Source organism: Schistocerca gregaria, chromosome 8, assembly GCF_023897955.1.
Source record: "Schistocerca gregaria isolate iqSchGreg1 chromosome 8, iqSchGreg1.2, whole genome shotgun sequence".
Classification (NCBI taxonomy): Eukaryota; Metazoa; Arthropoda; class Insecta; order Orthoptera; family Acrididae; genus Schistocerca; species Schistocerca gregaria.
Window position 1 is genome coordinate 181923849 of NC_064927.1, and position 23664 is coordinate 181947512.

A 23664-nucleotide genomic window follows, 5' to 3' on the forward strand; every position below is an offset into this window, starting at 1 on the left:
TTTATGAGATTTTCTGCAATGGTTCGAGCTTTGCCTGTTTTTGCCACTCGATAACTAACCAAGAAAGAAGCTTTTAATGAATTTTTATTAATTGTTTTTGCATGAGTTTTCATGCAATGCTGAGAAGCAGCTAGTTCAGTACTCTTCCTTTTGAAAAAAATCGATGTCTTTAGCCTGGAAACCCGGGTGAGTACCTTCAAAATGACGGTGCAACTTAGCTGGAACCATTGAACTGTTCGGAAGGACTCGCGCACAAATTACACACTGAGCTTTACCCTTCTTTGTCTTCATAAAGTCCATTTCTAAATAGCTTTCGTTGTACTTAACGCTTCTTGGTTATTCCACTTCCACAGGATATTGCAACCAATGGAGTACTTGCACCGTTTTCACATAAGAAATCCGACAGTGCTCGCTCCGCGCATACGTAAAAGGTTTCAGCGCATCTAGCGCCGTGAGCCGGCGCACAAACGATCCCTGTATTGTTGCGAAACAGTCGATCAGAGAAGCTGCATTCTCCGGCACTAAACTGTGTATTCGTTCTCACTTAGGAACTGCAAAGGCAGATTGGGAATACGACCTGAAGCAAAAGTACATGTTTTTCACACGAAAAAAATGATGAATTTCATTTTGACATTTTTATTCAATAATTTTACTCATTATTTTACACTATTTGGTGAAATGTGGCCGTGGACCTCCTAGAAAGAGCCGGCGAACCCCTTAGGGGTCCGCGGATCGCACGTTGGGAAGCCCTGTATTAGAGCGTGTTACACGTTGCTGGATTACACCCATCTTCAGACATCTGTTACAAAAAAGTACAAAATATGACCATGCAGCGCCCCCTACCGAGGGCGCATAGCTGCTAGTTGACTTGTTTAGCATCATTATACGCTTTGCTTCAAGACTGCTTGTGTCGTAGTCAAATGTTATTCGACACTTTCTTTGAGATGTCAAGGCTGTACACCTGGTTGGTTAGGAATGAGTTGAAGTTTGTGGTATGTAACTCATATGACCAGATCTCATTTTCTGTAACGCTGAGACATGCTGAGTGTGCTGTTCACTTATATTTTGTACTTTTTTGTAACAGCTGTCTGAAGATGGGTGTAATCCCGAAACGCGTAACATGTTCTAACAAAAGAATCAATTGAACATCTCATGACTTTATTGTGATTGTACAACATTGGTTGCCAATTATTTTCTACCAAATACACCAAATTAGCACTGTGTGCTAGATAGAAGCAATGTTCTTAAAAAAACTACTTAAACCTAACTAACCTAAGGACATCACACACAGCCATGCCCGAGGCAAGATTCGAACCTGTGACCGTAGTGGTCGCGCTGTTCCAGACCGGCTCGATCACAGCGGCCGGCGTTCTCCAAAAGCATTTCCCATACATGATAATGAACAACGCATCATCTTCCATTGTAAGTGGCAGAAAGTAATGGTAAATTGGGAAGGTGTGGGGTCAAGGGGATATTAATAAGCTCATAAGAGATCCTAGTGTGTGTTTCTGTTGTGGTTGGCAGGAGAGCCAACACCGTGTTACTAGAGGAGGCCGAAAGGCACGCGATTTAGCTCACGCAGGCTGGCGTGAGGTCTGGAACAGGACAAGGAAATTAGAATTTAGAAACAATGGAAGTAGCTGGTGGAATACTTAACTTTAATCCCTTAATGATGAACGTCGCTCTTGAAGGTACATGATTGATAATATCAATAGTAACTGAATATGGCGCCTTGCTAGGTCGTAGCAAATAACGTAACTGAAGGCTATGCTAACTATCGTCTCGGCAAATGAGAGCGTATTTTGTCAGTGAACCACCGCTAGCATAGTCGGCTGTACAACTGGGGCGAGTGCTAGGAAGTCTCTTTAGACCTGCCGTGTGGCTGCGCTCGGTCTGCAATCACTGATAGTGGCGACACGCGGGTCCGACGTATACTACCGGACGGCGGCCAATTTAAAGGCTAACACATAGCAAGTGTGGTGTCTGGCGGTGACACCACAATGTCAAATGGATACAGAGAGAGGGGTGTAGTAAACATCGTTCGATGATTTGGAGAGAGTACTAAAATTTTTAGTGGATACGGTAACATAAGAGAGCGTGGGTCGGATCAGGCTTTTGCAGGTGTGGAATACAGTGGAGGGATTCAGTCCTCATTTTCAGCCGGTTAGCAATTTTAGTCTGTCGTGGAATGGTTAGTTTACGGTCGAAAATTAGTCCAAGGTACTTTATTAGTTAATTGGATAGGACGGTCGTAAATAGTGATGCAACAGAGGTGGTATTACTGAGGTGACTGGATTTCGTAACGCGTGCCTAAGTGCGAGCGTCGACTGACCTGTATGATCGTGGCGACGGTCATGCCGAAGACGAGCGGACCCTGCAGGCCGGACGGCTTCTCGGAGGTGCCGTCGAGTCCGTAGACGCCGCCCATGCAGCCCACGAACATGAGCAGCGCGGTGCCCAGCAGCTCGGCGCAGAAGACGACCAGCATGCGGCGCGCCGACAGCTTGCCGAACACCGAGCCCGTCTCGGGGTGACGCCGGAACGCCGCCATCACGCCTGCGCGGCATACCGTGCATCAAGCAGGTGTCACTGTACCAGCAAGCTATAACCCACATGAAGTATCGCTTCATAAATAAGCTGAATAGCGAGATCCTAGTCCACTGCGACCATCTTCTCGGCTTATCCGTAGATACTCGACCGTTTCTGAGCAAACAAGGCCGTGCGGTTCTACGCGCTTCAGTCTGGAACCTCGTGATCGCTGCGGTCGCAGGTTCGAATCCTGCCTCGGGCATGTATGTGTGTAGGTTAGTTAGGTTTAAGTAGTTCTAAGTTCTAGGGGACTGATGACCACAGATGTTAAGTCCCATAGTGCTCAGAGCCATTTGAGCTTCAAAGTTACCGAGATACTTTATATGCCTTTTAGTGAGTGTGTAGTTTAGCCGAAGCAGTGGCACATTGGCTAGCATCGAACCCTCACACTTTCGTGCCAAGTGTTCAAACCGAAATACTTAGTGTTTTTTTTTTAGTTTTTCGTTCTTCCTTCATCTACCCATACCCATGTAAGATTACTACAAGAATGAAACTTCCTGGCAGCTTAAAACTGTGTGCCGGCCGGAAACTCTAACTCGGGACCTTTGCCTTTCGCGGGCAAGTGCTCTACTAACTGAGTTACCCAAGCACGACTCACGCCCCATCCTCACAGGTTTACTTCTGCCAGTACCTCGTCTCCTACACTACACTTATAATGTTTGCGAATGCCTACTGCAACAGTTTTGTCCTTATTCGTCTACTAACTACGAGGGTAATCCCAAAAGTAAAGTCTCCTATTTTTTATAAGTACATAGACCTGTTTATTTTTACAATGGTTTACATCAGTTTACAGCTTGAACATTTAGCTATTTTTCGACATAATCACCGTTCCTGTCGATGAATTTTTGTAGACGCTGTAGACGCATGTATAACCGGCTCGCCGCCATGCTGTTCAGAAACTTATGAACCTCTTCTTTCACCTCGTCGTCGGAACTGAATCTCTTTCCGGCCAAATGTTCTTTGAACCTGGGGAACCGGGCGCCAAGTCAGGACTATAGGTCGGGTGGGTGAATATATTCCACTGAAACTGTTGCAGGAGAGCAACGTTTTGCCGAGCGACGTGTGGGCGAGCGTTGTCATGCAGAATGTGTACGCCCGTGCGCAACATTCCTCTTCTCAGGTTCGGAATTGCGCGTTTGAGTTTTTTCAGAGTCTCACAGTACCTGTCAGCTTTAATTGTGGTCCCAGCGATTCAGCTCCGACGACGAGGTCAAAGAAGGGGATCATAACTTTCTGAACAGCATGGCGACGAGCTGGTATGACATGGGGATACAAAAACTGTCACAGAGCCTAAAAAATGCATTGACAGAAATGGTGTTGATGTAGAAAATTAGCTAAATATTCAAACTGTAAACTGATGTAAACCATTGTAGAAATAAACAGGTCTATGTACTTATAAAAAAATAGGAGACCTTACTTTTGGTATTACCTTCGTATATAGTGAATGAATGAGAAAGACAATAAAACAATAAATCGTTTTTGATGTGGCATACCTTGGCTCATAATCACCTGCAAGCGCCAGTTTTACTGGAAGTCATCCCGTTACGCTTGATTTGTCGTAAAATTATTGCCAACGCTCGAAACCTTCAGCGATGCTAACGACGTTTCTTCGCCGAGTGAGATTCGTACCAAGAAATCTCGCGGCGGCAAACTTTCCTTCGTGCAATACTCGTATTCTTTGGAATTTCTATGTTTGTACGATCGGTATCACCCGAAGTAATGCATCAAATTTACCTGAAGAACAAACATAAGAGCAAAGTTTCAGGGAAAATCGGGTTATGATACTTGCCGTGTTCTCCTTGTGATATTTGAAAATAAGTGACCGAATGTTAATTTCCCAAGCCAAAACGACTCGAAAAAACTGGGTTTAAAGCTTTCAAGATTTTTGAGCGCTGCTAAGTACAAAACAAAACGTTTCGAGAAATTTAATGCAGCCACCGATTGATGAGTGTGTAGCGTATAAGTGTTGTAATTGCAAAGTCGCTGATACGACTATTGCAAGTAATAGCTTTTTCTGCTATTTGTATTCTATCTTTATTATCAAATGTATGTCTGAAAAACAAATACTGATTCACATTTTTTAATAAAAATACACTCCTGGAAATTGAAATAAGAACACCGTGAATTCATTGTCCCAGGAAGGGGAAACTTTATTGACACATTCCTGGGGTCAGGTACATCACATGATCACACTGACAGAACCACAGGCACATAGACACAGGCAACAGAGAATGCACAATGTCGGCACTAGTACAGTGTATATCCACCTTCCGCAGCAATGCAGGCTGCTATTCTCCCATGGAGACGATCGTAGAGATGCTGGATGTAGTCCTGTGGAACGGCTTGCCATGCCATTTCCACCTGGCGCCTCAGTTGGACCAGCGTTCGTGCTGGACGTGCAGACCGCGTGAGACGACGCTTCTTCCAGTCCCAAACATGCTCAATGGGGGACAGATCCGGAGATCTTGCTGGCCAGGGTAGTTGACTTACATCTTCTAGAGCACGTTGAGTGGCACGAGATACATGCGGACGTGCATTGTTCTGTTGGAACAGCAAGTTCCCTTGCCGGTCTAGGAATGGTAGAACGATGGGTTAGATGACGGTTTGGATGTACCGTTCACTATTCGGTGTCCCTTCGACGATCACCAGAGGTGTACGGTCAGTGTAGGAGATCGCCCACCACACCATGATGCCGGGTGTTGGCCCTATGTGCCTCGGTCGTATGCAGTCCTGATTGTGGCACTCACCTGCACGGCGCCAAACAAGCATACGACCATCATTGCCACCAAGGCAGAAGCGACTCTCATCGCTGAAGACGACACGTCTCCATTCGTCCCTCCATTGACGCCTGCCGCGACACCACTGGACGCGGGCTGCACGATGTTGGGGCGTGAGCGGAAGACGGCCTAACGGTGTGCGGGACCGTAGCCCAGCTTCATGGAGACGGTTGCGAATGGTCCTCGCCGATACCCCAGGAGCAACAGTGTCCCTAATTTGCTGGGAAGTGGCGGTGCGGTCCCCTACGGCACTGCGTAGGATCCTACAGTCTAGGCGTGAATCTGTGCGTCGCTGCGGTCCGGTCCCAGGTCTACGGGCACGTGCACCTTCCACCGACCACTGGCGACAACATCGATGTACTGTGGAGACCTCACGCCCCACGTGTTGAGCAATTTGGCGGTAAGTCCACCCGGCCTCCCGCATGCCCACTATACGCCCTCGCTCAAAGTCCGTCAACTGCACATACGGTTCACGTCCACGCTGTCGCGGCATGCTACCAGTGTTAAAGACTGCGATGGAGCTCCGTATGCCACGGCAAACTGGCTGACACTGACGGCGGCGGTGCACAAATGCTTTGCAGCTAGCGCCATTCGACGGCCAACACCTCGGTTCCTGGTGTGTCCGCTGTGCCGTGCGTGTGATCATTGCTTGTACAGCCCTCTTGCAGTGTCCGGAGCAAGTATGGTGGGTCTGACACACCGGTGTCAATGTGTTCTTTTTTCCATTTCCAGGAGTGTATTTTTTAAGGTGTGTGTCAGTTTTCGAAAGCCCTATCATTGTCCGCCACTGTGTCGCAGGAGTTTGAAATTGGCTCACAGATGCCTGCAACTTTCTTTTGTAATGGTTCGAAAGTTAGGTGCCCTGCATCTTTCTCCTCAGGCTCGGCCATGCTTCGAACGGCAAACTGCCGGAACATGCGAAAAAAAGACGAGAACTCAGTAGGTCACATAAAGTGTAACGTGGGTTAATGATGTCTCGTTGGTACCAAATGTCAGCAAAATTCCCTCCAATGATGTTACATGGATATGTCACACGTTGGGAAAATCGTTGCACCCTTTTTTGCCTACATTTGACCACTTCTTTTTACGCATGTACGATGGAGGACAGAACCACAATGCCCAGCATTGAAATCACGTAATTTTCTAATGGGTGATCGAGGAAAACATTTTAGACACACCGTCCCTCAGAATCAACACGAAAAGGCTTCGGGAGGTGCCAATAAGGTTGTCAATGAAACCGTCCCTTCCCTTGGGTTGTAGATTCCCACACATTTCGTTGTCGAAAACGACAATTCGCAACGTTATGAGCAACAGAAAGACGTTCTTGACAACGTTTGACACTGTCGAAAATCCATGAGGTATTCAACACTTCTCCAAGGAAATTATGCTCCTGCAGTCCCATGGAACATGATTGCATACCTCTGGATTGTAGTGTGAGTGCAGTTTTTGCTCTGGAGTATAGGACGGAACCACAGGGACCATTCAAACCCGTTAGACGAAATTTCAACGTGATCCGAAGCAGTAAAGGGTGTTTATGCTTTTTCATACCCCCTGTGGCGTGATCATGGGATGGGTGCAACATTGACAAACACGTGAATAAAATGATAAAGAGTTCTTCTAAGCCCTCAGTTCGGTAACACACTTGGTACCTCCCACATACTTTTGTTTCCACTTTAAAAACACAGACACTCCTAGGCACCTGCAAGCAGGCAACCCCGTAACAGCATTCAGCTGAGAGGTGCTACGGTGTTGCTCTAGTGCCTGCTTGCGGATAGTCCGAATATGATGGGCGTTGAAGGGGTTGCTATATTGTCTAACCCCGCTGTGGATGTGCACGTGTACCTGTACAGAGACAAACTTTGACAGATTCTCTGTACAGGTACACGTGCACATCCGCAGTGGGGTTAGAAAATATAGCAACCCCTTCAACGCCCATCATATTCGTGTGCATTTACAGAGAATCTCTCAAAGTTTGTCTCTGTACAGGTACACGTTCACATCCACAATGTAGTTAGACAAAATTGTGGTGAAATTTAGTCGCAATGTCACACCTTTATCGCACGTTACACCTCAGATGAACTTCTGAGGTTTGACGTATTTTTCACAAGTGTCCACATGTTGCTGTTTGAAGCGTGGACAAGCCCGAGGGGTGACACTGCAGGGCGTCACGATTTTGCACTATTACCGAGTAACGTTGGGGCACCTTTGAGCAAATTTAAAACTTCTGCGTCGCAGTGGGAGACAATTATGTGGTTCGAAAATGTAACCCTTTAACTGTAGTCTGCTATGTATATTTACTGCGTGCCGTGATCTCTGTGCAGTACAGATATACATAGAGCTGAGCTACCTACTATTCAGATGTAACTGCGTTAATCTTAGCTTCCAACAGAGGGGACATGAGTCAACAATTGTTTTGCATTCTACACTTCCACGTCACTTCAGTCAAATAGTTCCTTCCTGGACATTCATATGTCAAGCGCAGATACAACCACACACACACACACACACACACACACACACACACACACACACGACTTGAATCAGGACTGTATATGCATAGTATCAACAGTGAAGACACCATCAGGATCATGTCATCACCCGCTTGCAACTAGAACTCAGCTGGACATTCTGCAACTGATCCTAATTATCTTTTGCTGAATTCGAGATTTGGCGAAAGTAGAGAGAGCTCACTAAAAATGAACACTGCACCACTACCACGCACTATCACCATACTACAGTAAAGTATTTGAGGATGGAGACTCACACAGCAGACAGTCGTAATCCGATTAGTTGCTGTTACTCTTACGTATCTAGATTTCGGCTGTAAATAGCCATCTTCAGAGCTAAAATACAAGGAAAATTACAGAACCAGAATTTACTTTACATAGAGCAATAATGAACACACCGTGTTATCCGATAGCAGCTATCCATTCTGCTCAACATACTATTTGAGTTACAGTCCAACAAACTCGCGACAGTACACGCTACCATACGATCTTACTGATGTATAGGAAGGCGGAAATTGAGGCGGCTATTTACATCAAGTACAGAAACCTTACTTTACGTCATTTAGTGCAGGTAATGCCCTCTTTGTTTCAAATTATCTAACATTTTTATTTCAGTACAGTAGTTTAAAACCCCTTTTTTAATATCTAAAATCAACAAGCTTATTTGCATATCACTTTCAAATACTGAAAAAATGCAAACTTATCTTATGAGGGACTACGCGAAGTTTTATCTTTTGACGAATTTCAATTTGGTATGTAACTGTATTTTATCAAACGATATTCAACAAAATCTTTTTAATTTTTTAATTTTTATTTCTAAAGTGATGTAACAAATTTGTATAAGAGAGATGTATGAATATCTTAATGATCCTTTGCATAGGATTTGATGGGTATCACTAAGATATAAGCAAATACGTTGTAACTTTCCATTTCTTGAATATTTCAAGGTGATATGCAAATATCCTTGTCGATTTTAGATATTTAAAAAAAAGGTCCTTAAACAACTGTATTGAAATGAAATTCATCATCGTCATCATCGTCATCATCACCATTTTCCATTCAAGGATTAGGCTGTTGGCTGTTCCAAACTCACGAACAGAATCATTCCCATCTTCTTCTAGTTATTCCAGTATCTCTTTTCCCATTCAGAAAGTTCTGAGAAATTCTCATGAGGTGTTGTTTCCAATCTTAATGAAATTTTTGAATTTTTTCATTAATTCATTCAGGTTTTTACGTTACAAAAAAAAACACTTTGTTTTGTAAATTTCGTTAAGACCGCTGTCCCTTCCTGAAAATATCAGACTTCAGTAAATTATGTTTTAGGGTGTACTGCTTCCATGCTGCTGAAACAAATGTATCCAGGAGCGACGGACAGTATTTCGGGAGGTTAAATTTTTGTGTTATGCGATTGGACAGAGACTACTTTTGGTAGGAGATTGATAGAACAGTGACTAACTGCCAAGGTGTGAAGTGGATGTTCCTCACATCATGAAGAAACATACGTCAAAATCATGAGAAACAATGAAACGAATTCTCTTCTGGGTTCAAAAGTGCATTGAGCTTGATGGTGGGCTTCTTCAAAATCTGTTGAAAAATATTTAAAATTCATTAGAAATTGTGGCATACTTCATGTGGACTGCTAAATATGTGTTACGTAGTGTCGTATATGAAACTGTATTACAAACAATTGTAAATTTTTAACGTCACGAAAAGATAATAATTAACATTGGAAATAAATTAAAAAAATTAAAATAATTCTACAACAATAGTAAATATTTATAAGAGCTTGTCTAGGCAACGATTAGAGGTAGCGCAGATTTCTGTATGAACATCTTTGTTTCTTCTGAGTCACACAGTATAAATAACGTGTGACACCTCCCGCCTCCGCTGGGTGAAAGAACGACGGTAGTTCACCTTTACTCTGGTAATTACAATTTTTTTAACAGACTACCGGTTATGGTAACCGGTACTGCAATTGTGGAACGGAAAACAACCAAGATAAAGACGTCTCGTGGACGACTAGGTCATCAGAAACTACGCAGAAACTCATATAAGACAAGTGTAGGTGGGGAAATCAACCGTATCATTTGGAAGAAAAGCCCTGGAAACCTAAACCTGAAGATATTTGAGAATCCAGGGTTACAAGCCCACCAAGAAGATACAGGGATACCTTAAGCCTGCCAAAAACGCTCGCAAACCTTTGGAAAAAGCTGGACTGTATAGGATCCCATGCAGCTGTGGTGATGTTTATGTGGGTACCACTAAAAGAACGGTTTCTAAACGTTTGGAAGAGCGCAAGAGAAATTGTAGAAGAGGAGAAACGGAACGATCAGCTGTTGCGGAGCATGCTTTCCCGCCAGGGAACCACAATATTCGTTTCGAGGAGACGCAAGTACTAGCGGCCACAAGCGGATATTACGAAAGGCTCTACTGGGAGGCAATCGAAATCGCTAAACACCCAAATAATTTCTAACCGACAGGAGGAGGGCGTAAAACTAGACGGTATATGGATGCCGGTGTTAAAGAAGATATGTACCACCCGTCCACTACTGGGTGATGGCAACAGCGATCGACGGCGACGGACAGCGGCCAATTGCACTGACGTTTTCAAAACACGTGACCTCACGCCGCGGCGTGGGAGCGCGCGGACACGGAATTAGCGACAGTCAGTAGCGAGCCAGTGGGTGTGTTGGACCTTCCATCGAGCTACGGACCCCCTTGAAGATGTTGGGAATCGACACAGAATTCATCAACCGACCACGGCATAACAGCCCGGATAGCTATGATGGAGATGAAAATAACGGCACACAGTTGAACAGCTCCTCTTCAAACGGAGAACACAGTCATGTTTTCGCCATCTCGAGTCGAAGCATATTGGAGCGAGAGAGCCAGCGAACTGTCTGTACAAGGCAATTACGTGCACCGTCAACTTGCATCTGTCGTCAACATAAACTTTTAATTTCGATGTAGAAAATCGACCCAAGGAATCAGGCTTCATTCGTGTTGAAGAAACAGCTTTGTAACAACTAAGGAATCTTTACGAAACACCCTGCATGCTGTCCTAATCTTCTTGTAACGTCTGCACTCGGAATTTCCAGCAAACATCTCCGTGACGTACTACGTCTGACTTGTAGCGTCTTCCACTGGACATTGTTGGTCATCTCTATAACGATGTCGTGCTTACTAAACAATGTCGTAACGAAAGATGCTGATCTTCGTTGGATATTCTCTGTCTGTTTTATTAACTCAACCTTGTAAGGATCCCAGACCGATGAGCAAACAAGTCTTTCCCTAGCAACACCCTCCGGGGATGCTTTACATTTCCTTAAGAGTCTTCCAATGAAACCCTGCCTGCCATCAGCTGTCAATTGTATCTTTCGTCGAGCCCAGAATGTCTTTTATTTTGTTGTTGCTACGAAAAATCGGCTTAATGTCTACCCAGTGGAGGATTTTGCCTAGACATTCAGTGACCTCTTTTACATATGGTAGCACGACGGTGTTCTGTGCTTCGTTCTGAATTTCCTTCTTGCCCTCCTCCTTCGGCGCCATGGTTTTGTGTATCATCTTCATGTCGTAGCCATTAGCTCCAAAAATGGACCTGAGGTTCTGTAGTTCAGCTTGCAGGCCGTGTTCATCACTGATCCTAAAGGCTGTCTTAGTTCATGTTTGCAGGGCCGAATTCTTCTCTGTAGGCTGGTGGTGGGAGAATGCACGCAGGTCTGTGTTGGTGGGCTTCCTATAAACTCTGTATTACGGTAAAGTTCCACAAATTTCATGCCGCCAGAGTTTATGAAATCGGTTCCGAATGTGGACTGGTGTATGTAGGTGAGGCTAGGCGTTCAATAAACAAAAGGTTAACTGAACACGAGAGAAACATCTTCCTCAAACAATACAACAAATCAGCGGCGGCAGAACATCAGGGACAGTGCAGGATGAAGATCGAATTTCGAGAGGCCTGCGTACTGGCGAAGCGGCCGTTTAGTTTGAGGAGGCAGATTAGAGAGGCTATAGAAATAGCCAGGCGACCCGGCAATATGAACAGAGGGTACCGGCTTCCACCGTCTTGGCTGCCAGCTGTGACAGCTTTGTGGAAGGACAGCTCTCGCAGAGCAACAGGCTCGCGGTAGGCCACAGCGGCCGAGGGCACACAGAGTGCTGACACGGCCTAGTCGATACTGGGCAGTAGTCTCCTATTCGCCGATTTCCACCAATGGCAAGCAGTAAAGGAAACTCCAATGGAAAACGCCCATTTCCGCAAATGACAACAAGCAATTCCAAGACCAATAAAATGAACTCCTAATACCCTTCCTCCTCATCCTCACATCCAATGACAGCGCTCCTCCATAGTATATAAGTATCCAAATTAGGGCTCATTCAGCAGTTAGCAATACATACTGAGAAAGGCGCCTTGCAACAGTCACCGAAACGTCGGAATTTTACAGATGACAATGCGGCCTCAAAACCAGAAGAATTTTATTATTTGTGACAACGGCCGCGGAAGCCTACGTTTACATCCTCATGGATCGTTTATATGTATTTATAAGTCACACTCCTACAACACTAATTACGAGTACTGACGAAATAACTACTTATCTGTCTATTTCGTTCCGTTGAGAATAGCGTTCTGTCTGCTGGATCTCGGCACAAGCCTGGTACGATACTCGGTGTAATTGTAAAGAATGCCTTCCTGAAGTAAAGGAACACGGCGTCAACCTGGGCGCCTTAGATCTCCTGGACGAACACAGCGACTTGAGTTTCGCATGATCTTTGTTTACAGACTTCTTGCTGACTTCTAGAGGACAATTTCGTTCTCCAAACAACCTCGTAGTGCGTGAACGTAAAACATTTTCCATAGTTTTATAACATACTAACGCCAGTGATATTTCTTAAGCCCGTAAATACGTGCATCTCTCCAGCGATCCTTCTTGAAAACAGGAATGACCTACGCTTTCTTTTTCATTAGACTGGTAGCCTGTACCTGTGCGACAAATCGCCGCTGTAATGGGAGTAAGTTTCCTCGCATGATCTCTGTAGAATGCCAGAAGTGTCTTAACTCGTGCAGACGCCTATCTGCTGTTGTGGTTCTGAAGCCGTGGAAAGCATGTACAAGCGTTTCCACGCTGATTGGTCTGCGTATTGTTTCCCAAGGTTGTGATAGTTAAATGTTACGTACAGGCTGAGAGATACAACAATACTGTCAGAGGTCACCATCACACAGTCAAAACCACTCGCCAGGCACCTCTCCAGTGCATGCAGCAGCCTCCACATGGTGCACACGATATGGATCTCTTTCCGCTTCCGCGCCACGTCCTTCAGTAAGTGATATATGTCCGCTGACAATGTGGACAGTTGCCAAACAGAACGCTGTCAACTGCGGGCTACGTTGCCTCCACCTTGTTCTGGTGCATAAGCCAATCTCCCGCTGACAGACACGATGCGTCATTGACACTCTGGCAGTTCCGATACTTTAGCTAGACCATTCTGCTGACTGCCTGCATCCAGCATAGTACAGTTGTCTGAAGACTACATTCCCCCTAGTGCATGGGTAATAGGACAACCGAAAATGTCTATAGCATTACTATTATTTATAGTGATAACATCATACGCTGGCAACTGATTGCAAAGTTATTTAGATTTCATTGTCTTTGGTTTAGGACATCAGGTGAAAGCGTCCATAAATGATACAAACTGGAAAAAGACATACCACGTGTTTCTTCTTCGTGCCACAAGAGGTATCAATTTTTGGCACGAGGTTATGTTCTGGTGTTGGCGACACGGTTACATCAGAAATAGAGGAGCCCGTTTGCTTATGCGCTTATGTGTTATCTGAAGAATACGTGCGCATCGGGTTTTAAAAGTTATAACAATTGTTCTACTGTGGCATACTACACCTGGATAATTTGATTTATAATTTTATGTCCACGAATCATCATGAGTTTGGAAAGCATCGCTCTTACGAAACTTAGCTTGCCCTTTTCTCACATGATATACTACGAACTACGGATGAAAGGCAACAGGCAGCATGCATATTTCTACATTTCTGGGAAGCGCTTGAGACGGTGCTCCATTGCAGGCTGTTATGGAACAGGTTGACGGGTATGAGTGGGTCAAAGACTTCTTAAGTTACAGAATCATGTATGTTATCGTCGACGGCGAGTGTTCATCGGAGACAAGGGTGTCATCAAGAGCGCCCTAGCGAAGTGTGACTATATACATAAATTATTTGGCGGATGGGGTGGGGACCGCCATTTATTTCCATTTACTGTAATATAACAAGTAGACTTAGAGAAAGCTTTTGACGATGTTAACTGGAATACTCTCTTTCAAATTCTGAAGGTGGCAGGAGTAAAATACAGGCAGCGAAAGTCTATTTACAATTTGTACAGAAACCAGATGGCTGTTAAAAGAGTCGAGGGGCATGAAAGGGTGGCAGTGGTTGGGAAGGGAGTGAGACAGGAGGATATAAGATGAACATCAACAAAAGCAAAACGAGGATAATGGAATGTAGTCGTATTAAGTCGGGTGATGATGAGGGAATTACACTAGGAAATGAGACACTTAAAGTAGTAAAGGAGTTTTGCTATTAGGGAAGAAAAATAACTGATGATGGTCGAAGTAGAGAGGATATAAAATGTAGACTGGCAATGGCAAGGAAAGCGTTTCTGAAGAAGAGAAATTTGTTAACATCGAGTATAGGTTTAAGTGTCAGGAAATAGTTTCTGAATGTATTTTTATGGAGCGTAGCCATGTATGGAAGTGAAACATGGACGATAAATAGTTTGGACAAGAAGAGAATAGAAGCTTTCGAAATGTGGTGCTACAGAAGAATGTTGAAGATTAGGTGGGTAGATCACGTAACTAATGAGGAGGTATTTAATAGGATTGGGGAGAAGAGAAGTTTGTGGCAGGATCGGTTGGTAGGACGTGTCTTGAGGCATCAAGGGATCACTAGTTTAGCATTGGAGGGCAACGTGGAGGGCAACAATCGTAGAGGGAGGCCAAGAAATGAATACATTAAGCAGATTCAGAAGGATGTAGGTTGCAGTAGGTACTAGGATGAAGGAACTTGCACAGGATAGATTAGCATGGAGAGCTGCATCAAACCAGTCTCAGGACTGAAGACCACAACAACAACACGTAGGTCATTATTATTATTACTATTTCAGTAATAATAGTTGTAAATTATAAGAGAATCACTAAATGCTAGTTACATGATTCAGACAACTGGGAGCGTGCCTCTAAAATATTCGGTGTTCCTCAAGCTACTTTAAAAAGAAGAGTACGATGCAAGAAAGAGCAAGTTAGGGAGTTGAGAAAGGTTTAGGTCAGTTACAACAAACGCTTTCAACATATCTAGAATTAGAGCTACTACAACACAATAAAGATCATGAATCCAAGCCAGTTGAACATATTGAATGATAATAGGAAACTGGCATCAGAGTAAGCAAAGAGAAATGACATTTGCAGTCGAGTCAGCAAGCGGACATTGATGGCAGTAAGTACCTACTTAATTTAACTACACAAACGATAAGCATATAATAGTCTACCAATAATTCCGCAAACCACTCTTTCGTCATGTTCACATGTGACGTTCGCAAATATATGTGAATCTGTATAGGAGACATATAAGTACGTCATTTTGGCCAACGAAACATATGACATGACATTGAATAAGCTTTCTAATAATACGTTGTGGAAATCCTATAAGGTATAATATAGTTTTCCTGTATGAATAACTGTGTAGTTAATAGTTCTTCATGTTAACATATAAAAAATAAACCTCTGGAAGGTAGAAGACGAGGTACGGGCAGAAGTAAAGATGTGAGGACGGGGCGTGAGTCATGCTTAGGTAGCTCGGTGGTAGAGCACTTGCCGGCGAAAGGCAAAGGTCCCGAGTTCGAGTTTCGGTCCGGCACACAGCTTTAATCTGCCAGTAAAGTTTCAATAAACCTCATAATTGAAAAATTGTGACCACTGTACTATTTGTTCATTGCGAGATGTGATTTTAGGTCGCTTTTCCTACCGAAGTTAAGTTCTGTATTGTAATATACTGCTATCTTGATAAATGTTACTGTTCACATGTTACTTTGTTGTCACATTTCTGTTACGTGGCTCCATGTCAAAAAAGTGTTTAATTAGTAAGCTCTCAATTAGTCACCTTTATAAAGCATTATAGCAGTACTATACTTTTCTCGTAACATGGATGTTTGGTCAAAATTAATAGCAGCATTGAGTTACATGATACGCAACACTAATTTATTTGGAAATTCCTTCAGTTTATGGAGATCCATTTGACCGCTGCTTTGTAGTCGTCGATTGATAATAAATTGTAATTTTAATCACAACTCGACAATTCCAAAGAAATCATGGTTTTCACCTTTAACAAGTTCATAATTGATTTGGAATCGAAAGTGAAGAATTTAATTGGCAAATGTTGTGGCTTGTAGACGCCACAGTAAATTACTCTCGTTCTTTCACCCATTAAATGTTGGAGGACATAACATATTTATATTAAAAATTGATTTAGTAGCACATTTGCAGTCCGTCTCGGGGTTTGGAGTGATGACATTATTTACTTAGCGGCTTCTGTACTACTTAGAAAGTTGCAAGAGAAATTTGAAAACACGTTGTGTACGATACATCTTTCTACAATTAAAATATTCCGTGCAGTAGACAAGTACAAACGTTTTCTGTTTACTTTTAAAGGGAACCATGTTATCAGTAATCCTTTTCGCATTATATGACATATGATCAGTACGTTTGCAAACGTAACTCATGCTTGAAATAAATGTCATGTAGACTTGCGGAATGTTTATTGCAGAGCCGATGGGATGCAGTAAATCTAGGAGAAACAACAACCACTAAAAATCTCTAAAACAATGAAATGAAATATGTCTGTTTGAGAACAAAAATAAATTTCAACGGTAAAAACGAGTGCAGTAATAATTATTCCTATCTACAAGATAAACAACATTAAAGTAGCCAGTGAGGAATAAAGTCTGCAAATATTGACAAAATGATTAATTACTTTACTGTACTCTACAGATGTAAATCAAATGGCAAAGGAGAGGAAATGCAAGATCCTCGTAACGAAGTGGTGCTACTGAGACTTACCCTTAACAGCGGCCAGGCAACACGGTTCAACAGGAGTTTTCTTTTCGCCGACAGGTGGCGTCTTTCCGTTGGCGACGTCCGGCGCGCAGTGTACCACGGTGATGTCCGGCGTCATTTTACCCAACTCTCCGTTCGGCATGCTGGTGGTCTGTAGCTGAAGTGGTGGAGCGCTGGGAAGACGTCTCCGATGTGCTTTCCGGAAAAGCTCCTATCACGATTTGCAAGGAAGCTAATTAGGCACTGTAGCTGTGGAACACTACAGCTCGTTTTTGTTTATTGTAATTTTTAACTTCACGCGTGCATGCTGTCAAGCAAAAATAATGGAATGGCGTTTGGAGTCGATGATCAAGTACGTCATATAGGAAAAATGTTAAGATACGTGCGTGTACTAGTAATACATCCTTTGTTTCTAAATTCCTTCTTTTTAAAACAAATATCGACTTCTACGGAAGTACAGCCATTTTGAAAACGTATGTGCAACAGTGAGTATGAAACTGTCAGTTGAGTGAAATTTTCTAAAGCTTCAGAAACGCAAAGAAGTCTGAACGTGGTGAAGCAATATTGCTGCGATTTTCACGTACAACTGGAAGGTTATTTGTTGCTTTCGTTAGCTATTATTTCTTCTCGGCGTTCCAGCATAAAAATTAATGTAATATGAATCAGACATTTGAAATGGCTAGTGAATTACCACACGGCAGCTCCACACGATTTGTATAATATATTCACCAGGCAAGCACGCTGCACTTTGTTGTTAGTGGAACGCGTGCACTTTGACCTCTTCTTTCTCGATATTTAAGCCATCCAGTTTGTACTGCCAGTTTGAAACTTCGGGTTAGACGAGTTCACGCATCACACTCCTGTTCTTGACGACCACTGATATTGCTGGACGGTGAGTATCCTGAAACACGAGAAGAATGGATTGCCTTAGAAAATGTGTTGACGAGCGGTGTATGTGGATTGTTAAATGCAAAGGAACACAAGGACATGCCATTCACGAGGAGAGTAAATGCCGCAGCCTCTCGCTGCACGGTTAGTGAGTCGCAACTGGAGTAATCATATCTTTCAACCACCTGTGAGTAGCAGTAAGTGGAGGTATGAAACAGAACGCTCTCATAGTGGAGCCAACGATATGCTACTGTTTACTGGTTGGATATAGCGAAACTGCATTTTGTCAGAGACCCAAAAAGCTTATAAAACAGTGTTACGCTACACTGAATGTACACAAGGAAGCTCGCGCGAATGACTCTCAATCTTGTAAGAACTGCAGGAGAGAGTAACACAACTGCTAAAAATATCGGCTGACAGGCACTGGGAGAAGAATCTCACATACGTGACCAATACATACCTAGAAAATTCCAGTATAGGTTTTCAGAAGGGAATGCACATTCAGTTCACCTATACAGGGTGTCACAAGAAGGTAAGGCCAAACTTTCAGGAAACATTCCTCACACACAAATAAAGAAAAGATGTAATGTGGACATGTGTCCGGAACGCTTAATTTTCATGTTAGAGCTCATTTTAGTTTCGGCAGTATGTACTGCACTTTCTTGATTCACCGTCAGTTGGCCCAATTGAAGGAAGGTAATGTTGACTTCGGTGCTTGTGTTGACATGTGACTCATTGCTCTACAGTACTAGCGTCAATCACATCAGTACGTAGCATCAACAGGTTAGTGTTCAACACGAACGTGGTTTTGCAGTAAGTGCAATGTTTACAAATGCGGAATTGGCAGATGCCCATTTGATGTATGGATTAGCACGTGGCAATAGCCGTGGCGCGGTACGTTTGTATCGAGACAGATTTCAAGAACGAAGGTGTCTCGACAGGAAGACGTTCGAAGCAATTGATCGGCGTCTTAGGGAACACGGAACATTCCAGCCTATGACTCCCGACTGGGGACGAGCTAGAACGACGAGGAAACCTGCAATGGACGAGGCAATTCTTCGTGCAGTTGACGATAACCCTAATGTCATCGTCAGAGACGTTGCTGCTGTACAAGGTAACGTTGACCACGTCACTGTATGGAGAATGCTACGGGAGAACCAGTTGTTTCCGTACCATGTACAGCGTGTGCAAGCACTATCAGCAGCTGATTGGCCTCCACGGGTACACTTCTGCGAATGGTACATCCAACAATGTGACAATCCTCATTTCAGTGCAAACGTTCTCTTTACGGATGAGGCTTCATTATAACGTGATCAAATTGTAAATTTTCACAATCAAAATGTGTGGGCTGACGAGAATCCGCGCGCAATTGTGCAATCACGTCATCAACACAGATTTTCTGTGAACATTTGGGCAGGCATAGTTGGTGATGTCTTGATTGGACCCCATGCTCTTCCACCTACGCCCAATGGAGCACGTTATCATGATTTCATACGGGATATTCTACCTGTGCTGCTAGTACATGTGCCTTTACAAGTACGATACAGCATGTGGTTCAATCACGATGGTGCTCCTGCACATTTCAGTCGAAGTGTTTGTACGCTTCTCAACAACAGATTCGGTAACCAATGGATTGGTAGAGGCGGACCAATTCCATGGCCTCCACGCTCTCCTGACCTCAACCCTCTTGACATTCATTTATGGCGGCATTTGAAAGCCCTTGTCTACGCAACCCCGGTACCAAATGTAGAGACTCTTCGTGCTCCTATTGTGGACGGCTGTGATACAATACGCCATTCTCAGGGCTGCATCAGCGCCTCAGGGATTCCATGCGGCGGAGGGTGGATGGTTGTATTCTCGCTAACGGAGGACATTTTGAACATTTCCTGTAATAAAGTGTTTGAAGTCACGCTGGTACGTTCTGTTGCTGTGTGTTTCCATATCATGATTAATGTGATTTGAAGAGAAGTAATAAAATGAGCTCTAAGATGGAAAGTAAGCGTTTACGGACACATGTTCACAACACATATTTTCCTTGTGTGTGAGTAATGTTTCCTGAAGGTTTGGCCGTACCTTTTTGTAACATTCTGTATAACTATCCTTTAGTAAAGGTGCAGATGTAATCAAAGTAACAACAAGTCACAAAGGACACATGAGCGGTCATTACGATCATTCTTGCCAATTGCACTCACCTATGTCAGGGAATGCAACCTTAAAATGTGGTACAGCAAAAGGTAACCTCTTCCAGCTGATTCGGAGAGTCTATAAACAGATATACAGTGGAAAGTTGTCAATAATATTGTTAAATGACATGAAAATCCTTACGAGAAAGTAAGTGCATCAGTCTTTCGAGAGGGTTCTTGAGGCTGCTGTAATACACCAACGGGAACCAGAGTGGTTGTGTCAGTCCAGTTTAGCATACGCTGAATTGGAGTTCAGTTCAGTACAGCGAAACTGTTTCTAATGTCTACTGCACGCCAACGCTAATTGTAAAAAAGTTTAAGTCATGTTAGGGGGATGTCTTACCGATCTTAACGTTCGATGGATAGACTTTGGTTCAAATGGCTCTGAGCACTATGGGACTTAATATCTGAGGTCATCAGTCCCCTAGAACTTAGAACTACTTAAACCTAAGTAACCTAAGGATATCACACACATCCATGCCCGAGGCAGGATTCGAACCTGCGACCGTAGCGGTCGCGCGGTTCCAGAGTGAAGCGCCTAAAACCGCTCGACCACACCGGCCGGCGAATAGACTTTCACCAGCAACAGTATCACTTGTCTTAACTTCATAAGGCACTGAATACGATTTGGTAAATAACACCGGGCATTCACGCATAGTACGGTTACCAGTAAGACAACGTCACCGTTCTCCTGCTTTCGCTAGCCGATGAATGCTGTTGAAAATTTATTCCACTTGTGAATACTCTGCCAACTGAGCATTCTGAACACGTCCCGTGACAAAATTCAGAATTTTGTCTGTCAGTATTCTACTCCTCCTTTGGTGACACAGCAAACAGTGAAGATCCATACTGAGAACCAGTCCAGTACATAGTTTAATGTCATCCAGTTCAGTATGCTACACAGTGCAGTCGTGGTGACTACATAAAACGCTAGTAACGTGGCAGTGAAAAGTCTGCTTTCAGTTCAAAAATAATTTCTCATTGCAGTTATATTTAGATCACCCTGCTGGGTGAAAAACAATTGAAAAATGATTTCATTTCTTTCGCAATTACCTCTTCATTCGGCGCCAGTTGTTGTCCAGTCACAAGCTGTTTTAGATGTGGGAATAAAAAGCTTGTGGATAGGCTGGATGCTCCAAAACATATGATGCTTCAAATTTTCCTGATGAAAGATGATTTTGCTTTCCTTGTGTAAAAAATGGTTCAAATGGCTCTAAGTGCTATGGGACTTAACTTCGGAGGTCGTCAGTCCCCTAGAACTTACAACTACTTAAACCTAACTAACCTATAGACATCACACACATCCACGCCCGAGGCAGGATTACAAGCTGCGACCGTAGCGGTGGCGCGGTTCCAGACTGAAGCGCCTAGAACCGCTCGGCTACACCGGCCGGCCTTCCTTGTGTAATACAGGCAAAACGTAGCTCTTCACCCACTATCTCCGGAAGACTCACATAGTACTTCCCAGTCATATCTTAGGCTATCTAAGATAGTGTAACACAATTTTCTTTGCAACCAAATTACACTTGTTGTAACCACTCCGACATTTTAAATAGTTTTCACCTTTTTGTCAGGACCACGGCATTCAGCCCACAGCTTTCATTACTGTTTCGTTACTTGCCTCAAATGCATGACACAAAATCAGTACGATTCTTTCTATGTCGTTGCAAATATTCGTTTCCACATAAGCGTTTGGTCAGCAGCCAATAAAGTCAATAGAATCTTTTACAAAGTATTCTCACATTTAAATTTTCATGTAAAATGTGCCAAACTACTTCTGGTATTTTTATGACTTCATCTACTTCATACATATCTTATTCCCTCTGTTTATCAGTAGCTGCGAAGTTGGATTGTGTTTCAAGTCTTCCACTGAACTTGTGCACGTTTTAATTCAGTCCTTCACCGTTTACATGTTGAAATTGCGGCACGTTACTCATAAACCTTCCAGTCCAAAGAAAGTACTATATGACGGCACAGTATTCAGTTTGCCTGAATGAAAATCACTAAACTGCAATAGTCGGGCAAAAACCTCAAAACCTGTTCTCTGGTCACGATTCTTGGGCCTACGTTTTGCGACACCTAATCAAAGATAACAACAGACTACGGTTGGAGATGAAATGGAAATTATGCTGTTCACGGTTCTCAAATGGTGCAGAACAAGTAAACTTTGCATATAACCTCAGGAATCTACCTGTATTATGTCAAAAGGCAGACTGAGCTACATCTGAAATCTTTTACTCAGAATATGAATGATTTACGCATAAGCATAAGTCTACGCTGTAAGTTTCTCTGGGTGCATCTCTGTGAAAATTCAAATAGATTAAGGAAAGGCAAATCTATGTTTCTAGCATTTGTAGACATAGAAAAAGCTTTTGGCAATGTTGACTGGAATACTCTCTTTCAAATTCTGAAGGTGGCAGGGGTAAAATACAGGGAGTGAAACGCTATTTACAAATTGTACAGAAACCAGACGACAGTTATAAGAGTCGAGGGCATGAAAGGGAAGCAGTGGTTGGGAAGGGAGTGAGACAGGGTTGTAGCCTACCCCCAATGTAATTCAATCTGTATATTGAGCAAGCAGTAAAGGAAACAAAAGAGAAATTCGGAGCAGGAAATAAAATACACGGAGAAGAAATAAAAACTTTGAGGTTCGCCGATGACATTGTAAGTCTGTCAGAGACAGCAAAGGACCTGGAAGAGCAGTTGAATGGAATGGACAGTGTCTTGAAAGGAGGGTACAAGATGTACATCAACAAAAGCAAAACGAGGATAATGGAATGTAGTCGAATTAAATCTGTTGATGCTGCGTGAATTAGATTAGGGAATGAGACGCTTAAAGTAGTAAATGAGATTTGCTATTTCGGGAGCAAAATAACTGATGATGGTCGGAGTAGAGAGGATATAAAATGTAGACTGGCAACGGCAAGGAAAGCGTTACTGAAGACGAGAAATTTGTTACCATTGAGTATAGATTTAAGTGCCAGGAAGTCGAATCTGAAAGTATTTGTATGGAGTGTAGCCATGTATGGAAGTAGAGGGTCAAAATAGTAGAGGGAGACCAAGAGATGAATACAATAAACAGATTCAGAAGGATATAGGTTGCAGTAGGTACTGGGAGATGAAGAAGCTTGCACAAGATAGAGTAGCATGGAGAGCTGCATCAAACCAGTCTCAGGACTGAAGACCACAACAACAACAACAACAACAACAAACAACCATGAATCTCTACAAACAGCGATAGTGGATTATGGTGTAAGCTATGGGAACATAGACTAAGCTGAGGTTGGTGAAAGGGGGGACTGTCTGTACTAGAGATACATGTGCTGCTCTATTGCAGTGATTAGACGCGTTTGACACATCAGCCGGTGCATTGAAAATTATCTTTTGGGGTCCTGTCTCTTGATCTCCTTGACACTGAAATAACAGCCATCTACTGGACCAATAAAAGAAGGCAGCATAGAGGAAATTAAATAATTGGGATTTGAGAAGTCAACGGCAGCTTCATCACAGAGAGTCTCATGTATTTATGACAAAAAAGGTAGGGATAACCCGCTACTGGAAAATGGACACATTATTCATTCCAGAATATCAGGAGGGGACTCCGAATGA

General features: G+C 43.3%; 1 protein-coding gene across 11 annotated transcripts in view; it reads right to left on the bottom strand.

The window, feature by feature from the left end:
• The window catches only part of LOC126283962 (aquaporin-like), a 388928-nt gene that overhangs the window by 46158 nt on the left and 319106 nt on the right, over nt 1-23664 (bottom strand). For 6 of the 11 annotated variants that reach the window (XM_049982410.1, XM_049982416.1, XM_049982415.1 and 3 more), the window contains 2 exons: nt 16988-17885; nt 2333-2556 (listed from right to left, as the gene is read on the bottom strand). In XM_049982410.1, the coding sequence (XP_049838367.1) occupies nt 2333-2556; nt 16988-17126 (363 nt within the window). In that variant the 5' untranslated portion in view covers nt 17127-17885. The remainder of the gene's footprint in view (nt 1-2332; nt 2557-16987; nt 17886-23664) is intronic. The other 5 variants (XM_049982420.1, XM_049982421.1, XM_049982413.1 and 2 more) reach the window with 2 other exon arrangements.